The sequence below is a fragment of the Biomphalaria glabrata genome, chromosome 13 (genome assembly GCF_947242115.1).
Source record: "Biomphalaria glabrata chromosome 13, xgBioGlab47.1, whole genome shotgun sequence".
Taxonomy (NCBI): domain Eukaryota; kingdom Metazoa; phylum Mollusca; class Gastropoda; family Planorbidae; genus Biomphalaria; species Biomphalaria glabrata.
This window is the reverse complement of record NC_074723.1, coordinates 19268940-19278512: the sequence shown is the minus strand read 5'-3', so window position 1 is coordinate 19278512 and position 9573 is coordinate 19268940. Positions and strand designations below refer to the sequence as shown.

The following is a 9573-nucleotide window of genomic DNA, read 5'->3' as shown; positions in this document are numbered from 1 at the left end:
TTTCCATTGGTGTCACATTTAGCTACCCTGATTTGATTTCGACGAATTGAACTTTGACCTGCAGAGGCGGAAACTTGGTCCTAATGGTCTGCGTGTTTGCGTGTTTTGTTATTGTTAATGTCTGTGTTTCTCAAACTGTGGGCGCGTCCAATACTTCCTCTCAAGGGAGGCGAAACGTCATAATGAATGTATTTTTTAAAGGAACAAAGAAAAAAAAAATATTTGTGTAGCTATCAAAGTTATCAGTCATGGTTGAATATTAACCTAGTAAAAAATTACATTATTACCAATGATTTAAAAATTAAAGGAAGGTTATGTTGAGCGTGTATTGGGGTGTATGCAGTATCTAGGAAGGTTAGCACCTCTAGTGGACAGGCAGTCGTACCCTCTTTTTGAGGGTAGCTTGGCTCACTCTTGGTCCCCACTCGGTACCAACTCTCACCTGTGGCTCCCAGAAGCTGTAGCATGCTCAGCGGCCACAACCCGGAAACGGCTTTGACTGGCCGGCTAAATCAGGTAGAGGGTATCTGACGTGTCCATGGCACTCAGTACACTGAGGTTCTGTCAAACCTAGCATGTGAAGTCTGGACTTGGCGGCCTGTGCGTAACGTCACAAAACTAGACTAATCGGACAGAAAGGCAAGTACCAGCACAGTGCTGAGGAGTACTCAAGAGCAGGACAAGACACACAGAAAGTCTCTGGTCATCCACTGCACCCAAACTTGACCCCGGACGTCTTGACCAAAATCTTGCTTCCGGAAAAGGACGGGCTTTAGGGCGAGAGAGTGAGGTCGACGTGTTGCGCGAATCCTCCTCACTTTAATCCCAATTCCAGCGCAAATCACTTGTCACACTCACTTGTCATTATATATTGAGCGTACTTATTTCAATTAGTTTGGATCGGTCATGTAATTAAATTTTTAATAGATCAAAACTTAAACAAAAAAAGAATTTATAAAAATGAAAAAAGGGGGGAACGACCTGAATTACAAGTCATGCCTCAAGCCTTCTCAGGCTTCTCAAGCCAACACGGTAACCAATCTAGAGAGCTTATGAACATGGAAGATTGTATAGCTATTTATTGTTTCTATAGTCTCGACCTATTTTTCAGGTTTGTGTTCATTAAGACTCAAACTTTTTACCAGACAGACAGAGTGAGTTGTTATAAGCTTAGTGAGTATTGTAACGACTCTCACTATATACTGTATCTGCAAACTGTAATATACGACACAACCAAATCAAACAACTTTACAGCATCGTTGACATCATGACATCAATAGTTGAAGTAAGACATCTCGTTTCTAATAAGGACATTCTTAAATGTCGACCGTTATTTTGTGAGTGGCGTCTGCAACAATATCGACTTCAACATTCTTGAAGGAGGCAAACGTCTCCGATAACGTGATTCTTTTCGAATTTCGTATGTCGGACATTTTCCCGACTTAATTTGTTGACGGCTTTTGTGAAACTGAAAAAAAAAAAGGTCAGCGCCGAGACGTCTTACTTAACATGAAGATAATCTTACGACAATCTATTTCATTAGAGACGTACCTGCGCAATATGTTGGGTATGTGAGGGACATTCCAGGTAAATTATGTACCCCGAATGTCCCTCGCATAAAAGTATTGGCCAGTACTGCCGCCTTCTTTATTAGACTTAATTTGACTAGTGTTGCTTTTTTTTTTAATAAGAAGAATAGTACGACCTAATTGCGAGAAAACACTTGAATATCGGCCCCAATCAAGACCATTCCATATAGAAGGTAAGGTAAGTCCCGTGACGTGGCAAAGAGATATTGGTCTTCAATGCCCACAAGTTGTGACGTTGCAGGTCAGTGTTCAGGCTATCTCTAACGAATGGTCTCGCCTCCATACTGCGCTGCTGACGTCATGATAATACACTACTGAAGAATATCCCAGAATGCTAGAGGGTGCGTCCTAGGAAATGAACGTTGCTGTATCAGTGTATGCTTTAACTCGTTCGGGGGGGGGGGGGGTCTGTTAGGTGTAGAAAGGTCATTTCTAGCCAGTTCCTAGATTAAACAACAGTGGCTAGTGGTTCAGTATATTTATATAGTAAGCACACATATATATATATATATATATATATATATATATATATATATGGTGCAAATATACAAACAATACCATGTGGCAATAATGGTGAGGCGATGCTAAGAACAGACCTTGTTCCAAGAGTATGTTAAATTTAATTATGTTTTTTTGTTTTAATCGAAAGTAGAGGTAGAATATATTACCCTAAATACAAGTTAAGTTAAATGAAGCACTCTGGGAAGCGATGCATATCTAGGATATAAAATGTACAGAATTAGCTTAGAACCATATTTAATTCTCATATTGTTATTAAAACAGTATTTACCTCAGTTAAAAGTCTGTACAGTATGTCATCGGATGAAGATTTGTAGCTAGTATACATAGTTGGATCCCAAAAGTCTGGCGACAGAAATAAATGAAAATGTTCCACGATCTTGAGTCTAGCAGACGATCACACAGTAAATTAAGTTGGTCTCGTCCGTTACATTTTATTCAAATGTTCCAGTTTCATCGATGAATTTCCCTTGAATAAAAAGTCATCCTTCTCCCCGACGAACTATGTTAAAGCTGAATAGTCTGTATGTGTTTGACTGAATGTTTCTGCGCTTGTGTGCGTGTGTGTGTGCGTATGTGTGCGTGTGTGTGTTCGCGGCTCCAAGAAATGTTTAATGAAAATAAGACAATTAAATGATATAAATTCTCTTATAATTGCCATTTCCTACAAATAACAACAACAATAGAACATCAACAACAAATATAAAAATATCAATAGGTAGCCATAATAAGCTGTGAAAATGACTTGGTAATGTTTTGATTTTTAATTTCAACATAACTGAAAAGATAAACGAATTGACATAATTTAAAATCTATCGTATGCTTTTTAAATGGACCTCATTCACCAATCGTAAATAAACACATTTAGCCACGTCATAATATTGATAAAACAATGGATAATACCTATCACGTGATTGCCTTTATGGATCACATAATTTGTATAGAAGATATAGAGAATCACGTGGCTAAATGTTGTTTGTTTACGATTGGTGAATGAGGTCCATTGACAGCTGGAAGTATTGAGATAAGATGTCGTTTCAAAGCACTTGCTTTAGAGAAGCATTTATTTTAAACACGATGGTCTTTATCTATTCGATATTACAAACTATATTTCTGTGGTACGCGATCAGTCAATACTGTATAAGTTAAAGTACTTCTGTGGTACGCGATCAGTCAATGCTGTTTAAAGTACTTCTGTTATAGGCCTACGCCATCAGTCAATACTGTTTAAAGTACTTCTGTGGTAGCGATCAGTCAATACTGTGTATCTTTAAGGACAGGTTTTTAAACATTTTAAACAATAAATCAATTCTATTAAAACGTTCCATAAAGAGAGAGAAGAACTTATTTCATTCAGAATAAGGAAACACAATTACAAAACACGTCTGAATTCCTAATCTGTCAGAAACACATCTAAACCACCATTCTGACAAGATTGTCTCTCTTAGATACACACATTTAACATATCCAGCGTGTCAGAAGCCAACGCAATACATCAATGAGTGAATATTTGATGAAAGCTTTTGAGTGTGTGTGTACGCCTGGCATTAAGAGAGGAAGTTTTTATCTTTTTTGTTGTTGTTGTCTTGTGTCCATTGTCAGGGCCATGTCCCAGATACAGACGGCAAGGGCCAAGACAATGAAATCAATAAGACAATAATGTCTTCAAGCGTGTTGAAAGGACAGACTAAGGATTAGAAGTAGCCTGTCAATTCTGTATAAGACTTATTTGTTTAGCTTAACCTAACAATCATGTGGATATAGGCGCGTATAAAAAAATTAAAATTAAATTAAATTATAGCCTTTATATAGTGCTACTTCCATGCTTATAGCATGCTATGGTCCATTTGTGTACTAGTGTGGGGAGAGGGTATCTGGGACAAGGTTTTTCCGTGCTGCCTTTAGGAGCTCAGTAAACACAACTCAGCTCGAGTCGGGTGTCGAGCCTCGAGCCCTTTCAAGCCAGCGAAGTTCTAGCGTACTAAACCTCTCGACGCATGACGCGTAGGACGTAATCATCTTCTTTTTTGAAGTAACGTCTGTATTATATAAGATAAGATAAGAAGACCACGCATCTCACAGCGCAAATTTCAATTAAGATTTGCTATGGAGGAAGTGCTGGATTTGAGTTCCTCCCTACAGGCTGCTGTCTAGAAGAGATGTCTTCACTCCCGAGGCATTCTGCAATGATCAAAGTTAATGAATGGATCTTTCATTGCACCAATAATAACTTGTCTTTACTGCATCCCGCCAATGCCAATATCAGCAAACAGAACAGAAACTCATCACCAACGTAAGGAGACCACTCCAATTAAATGCACATGGACACAGAGAAGAAGAAGAAGAAATCTTTGGAGTGTTTTTCGGTTTTTAGTGGCGAGGGGATTCTCATGCAAGATTTTAAACTGTGTCATCTATTGGTTTAAATATCGCGATTTGTTTTACATTATTGAAGCTATTTGAGATTTTCATACATGGCTAAACTATTAATAGCCAAAGCTTTTAGGTGTACAACATAAGAAACATGCTGATTGGTTATGTTGTTTTTTTTAAACTTAGGCCACGTGATCATTCTTGGACACTTTTTAGCACTGCTGTTAGGATCCTTTGCGCAATGTCTTGTGCAGACAAGTCTATACAGAGGTAACACTAAAAAACACACGAAACAACACAAGGCAAAAGGTAGTCAACGATGATAAACGATGTCGAAGAAGTTTAACATTTAACCCTTTTTCTCCTAATCGACGATACCATCGTTGATATGACCTAATTAAATTAAATTAATATTAATTGTTTTTTTAACTTGAATTTGAATTATATAAAAAGAGCATGCATTTTCCTTTAATTCTACACCAAATACAACATTTTCTGATTACAAACAACAAAGCTATTGTAGCCCAATCAAAACAGGGAAGTGAAATAGTAATAACGAATTCCTTTTTAATGTGGAAAAACAATTACGGAGAGAAAGAGTTAATGAAGGAAACGGTCGAATGTCGTATTATCTAACTATCTAACTTTCTTAGAAACTTTCTATGAAACAACTAACTTTTCGCGCCAAATTCCTAATTGTGCTTTAACAGCTGCAGAAGTCAATATTCTAAACTATTCCATTTGTCGTAAAAAATAATTTCAACATAAAGTAAGCATTAAAATTTCTCTCCATGACAGTGGCGCAACAGAAACTTATTCAAAACAAATGGGCAACCCCCGGATAGAATAGTAAATTTTAAAAGTATAGGCCAGTGCATTCAATAACAAAATGACGTCAGTACACTTCCCATTTGAGCTCATTTTGTTTTAATGAGTGAGTTATATTGTAGTTTAATTTAGCGTCCTTGGCATTGCTAAGTTCATTGTGAAATTTTCCAATAAAAACAATAATGTAGAAAAAAAAAAAGAGGAGGCGATGTGTAGAGATATAGGGGTGATATGTGGTACATAAAGAAAAACATAAAAACGCGGCAGGGAATTTTTTTTTTTTACAAAGGTTATATGAACTCACTCTGTCTGTCTGTTAAAAAGTTTGAACATGTGATTTCTCTCACACCCAATCTCGAATCAAACTGAAATTTTTACGATTATTTCCTTTACCTGACAACACAAGAATCGATTAAAAAAAAAAACCAATAAGCTAGCAACTATAGGTAATAAATTATTTTGTTAGGTATCTCAAAGAAGGGAAATAATATTTGTACTTGACTGATGTCAAGCTGAATTAGTCCCCTTCATAGATCGTCGTCTGAGTCTTAGTACACAGAGCATGAAAAATATGACGAGACTATAAATACAATAGATAACTATACAATTGTCCATATTCATAGGCTCTCCACTAACAAAGTGGTTACCGTGTTGGTAAGCCTGAGAAGCCTGAGACAAGCATGAACCATGAGTTCTAATTCAGGTCGTTCCCCATCTCTCCTTTTTAAAAATGTCCATAAAGGCCTTTTTATTGTTAGTCTAATTAAACATTTAATTACATGACTGATCCAAACTAATTAATAGAACTGTGCTTGCTATAAGCTTATTATTATTTCTTAGTTTTTAAAAATATTTTCTTGTTTTCAGATCTACAGTAGCAATTAAAATTTAAAAAAGTTAGTCTATTCTATGGTACATTTGGTTTCAGAGTTGACATTAAGTGTTAAAAAAACTGTGACTCGCTTATGGTCTGAAGCTGTATGTAGAAACGGAACAAAATTTACATACCTTGATTAAAACAGTAATGCATTTCAGTGGCCACATCTGTATATGTTTTGGCCTAGAAAAGTCTGGCATCATACGTATTAAAAAAAGGCAAAGCAGCCAACACTAACATTAAAACTGAAGGCATTTAAAATTAAATTACGCTACGGTTTATAAATATTGTTATGACCCTATTGGCGGCGCGAAAGGGTTAACTGTAGGTTCAGCTGACACACTTGAACTCTAGCGATGGACAAGGGACAGTACTACGATTACACGCAAATATTACCAATGTTATGGTCATCTGTGTGGACCAGAGACACAGTGTGTAAGAAAGCAGTGCAGTTCAAGACCGGAGACCGGGACTGTTAGTCGGCCATGAAGTCGGTCCTGGTTGAGTCCTCAAGTCCAAGTACGAGTCCAGGAAGAGATAGAGACAGTAGAGTTTTGTACGGTGATGTACAATGTAACATTTTAGATGTTGATGTTTTGCCAATAGTCTAGTATTCACTCATTATTAAAGTACCAGATTAACCAGAGCTTTTGTTGTCAAATTCTTATGTGTTAGATGTGCTGTGTTGTGTTTATCAGTGTTTACAGAAGGCCTGATTAGGAGAGAATCGTAACAATATCTAGGAATTAACCAGAAAGCCACAATTAATGGTAAAAACTAAAAAAGGACTTTCTTTCGAGATATAAAAAAGATTAACTTAAATACTCAACAAAAATGTGTCTGGCAAGAATGTCATCACTGCAATAAATTACTGGGCTGTCCCAGTACTCCCTTACACTTTCGGTGTCATAAGATGGAGTGACACTGATCTACATGATATTGACCGACATATAAAAGTGCACCAGTAACCAAATTTCGCGTTTGCACCCCAAGTCTTCCACTTTACGTTTATACCTGCATTGGAAGGATGGAGACATTGGACTGCAGAGCATTTACAAAGTGTGTAAGACACTAGTTTTCCAAATAAAATCATAACTCCACGCCTATAGCAATGAACTAGTTTTCTCCCTTATCAATACCGAATCTGAGGCGATTCAACTGAACTTGATAAATACTGATGTTGATGTTGCTTTATCTACTATACTGACAAGACGTTTGGATTTTAATTGACCAGATTTACTCTTTATTGACAAAAAGACAAATCTATAACCATCATTGACATCGCAGTACCAGCGTCTCACAATACAAGAAGAACTGAAAGTTAAAAAATAACAAAATATGAAAGCATTAAGCGTGTAGATTTAATAGCATAAATAATGGTACAACTAGCTATAGTAACTTAGGGTAGACTGACCACGAAGACACATTCGAGACCCTAAACTTATTAAGATTTAAGCCACCCGTCATAGAGCAGTACAATGTTGACCTGCCATATCACCAACAAAGTCCTCTGTTATGGGACTACAATGAAGTCTGTTTCCATTGGAAGAAGCTCAATGATGCCAGAGATTGAAAAATATTATTTTGTTTTTACAATGATATTAACAAACACAATGACAAAAAGACTTTCTGTTTTCATACAATCTCAGCCACCAACGGGTCCGCCCCATGGGTCCGATGTTTGGTAGGCAAGACAGGTAAAAAGGCATTATTGCTACCGATAATGAGAAACTATGAAGTTCAAAGTGTCAACAAACTCAGCCCTCTCTCTCTCTCTTTATACAAACTGAGGGTTTAGCAAGAAGCTTATTTCTCATTACTGGCCTCTGAAGATCTTTTCCCCTGTGGTCAAGAGCCAGACGTCTCAAGGACATAAGCATAATGTATTTTTTAAAAACAAAATGATTCACTTTCAGAAAAAAAAGTACCTTCTGCCGCTCTACTTAGCAAGCCATAAAATAGAGTGAAATTGGGTTCACAATGGATTCTCTAGTTGTATTTTGTAAAGATTTAAACGTGACAGACGGACTAAACAAAACTTATCGTGGCTTTTCTTCTTGATGGGACCACTAAAAATAAAATAACGATCTGTTTAGAAAAGTGGTATGGCACGATTACTTATTTGTTTCATAGAAAGGGAAAATTTTGACTTAAAGACAATGATGCGACTGCTAAAAACAAGAATAGGATTTGTGGAAGAATAGCGAAATGTAAACAGACTAGAAACTTTTCACAGCTTTAGAGAGAGGCAGCTTTTATGAACGTAGAGATTTAGCTGGACAACAATCAACAGTTCCTTCGTTATTATTAAACATCTTATTCAACATTCGCTATCAGCGTCGACTAAGTACTATTGTTTGCCTTTAGCATGTGTTATTTGATTTTGTTATTTCAGTGTTACCTCCGTTTGACTTATCTGCAAAAAGACACAGCGTGGAAGCGCCTCACAATAGTCATCTTCACAATGCATCACCTACAGATCGATAATCGAGATTGTACAGGTACCGAAGGTAACGTGCTTCTTGAACGCTTCAGTACCAAGAATGGTGAACACCAAAAAAAAGTATTCATTTGACAATTTTTACACAGTTTATATAAAGTGGAAGTCGTTCGTTTGTTGTAAAGTAAAGTAAAGTTCCCCTTTTAGACCTTGTGGTCTATAGGGCAGATGATGTAAAGGTCATCTGTTTTTGTGGCCTACGGTTAATGAGGGTGTTATGTGGCCAACACACCAACCAACAGCATTTACTTTACCCCAACTATTGTCAGGTACCCATTGGAGCTGGGTGGACTCAGAGGCGTCCAAAGATCCTGAAATTAAAAATACCAGTTTTAACCAGGATTCGAACCTTTGGTTCGGAATCCAAGCGCTTTACCGCTAAGCCACCACACCACCTCGTTTGTTGTAGGCCCAACATTAATATATTTAACTTTGACTTGGCACCAAACGTTTCAAAGTATTCCATCGAGTCTCAGAGCACCGACTGACACTGACATTTTCACCACTACTACGATGGCAGTAGTAGAGTAAGAACGATTTAATTAAACTTCCTGGCATTGTCCGAAAGTGAAGGATAATTAATCGTACGCTGAATAATTTACAACTCGTATAAATGTCTTCATTGAATTAGGAGTATTCGTAATTACACTTCGCGTTTACCGAGTTGGAATAACAGGTCGATGAAACAGAGGAGGAGGAGCATGTTTGAGTAGAGTTTGAAAGTCTCTAGTGTTCTCCATGGACAAGATGCACGTACATTTAAACCTCCAAGATATGTATATAGCATATATGAACCTGGTGTGAGACGGGTGTATTTTGTGTATTGATAGTCGAAAAGTCAGGGCAATGACCTGGGCTCAAAGCATCAAATCATGTCTGCCTAGTGG

The 9573-nt window shown here is 37.2% G+C and overlaps 1 protein-coding gene across 4 annotated transcripts in view; it reads right to left on the bottom strand.

Annotated features, from left to right (window-relative positions):
• The window catches only part of LOC106068015 (anoctamin-7-like), a 95470-nt gene that overhangs the window by 45190 nt on the left and 40707 nt on the right, over positions 1-9573 (bottom strand). Inside the window, exon 1 of one of the 4 annotated variants that reach the window (XM_056007970.1) lies at positions 2380-2805. The exons of the other annotated variants lie outside the window; for them this stretch is intronic. Within the exon in view, the coding sequence (XP_055863945.1) occupies positions 2380-2436 (57 nt within the window). The 5' untranslated portion in view covers positions 2437-2805. Of the gene's footprint in view, positions 1-2379; positions 2806-9573 lie in introns of those variants that run through there. 4 annotated transcript variants of the gene reach the window in all.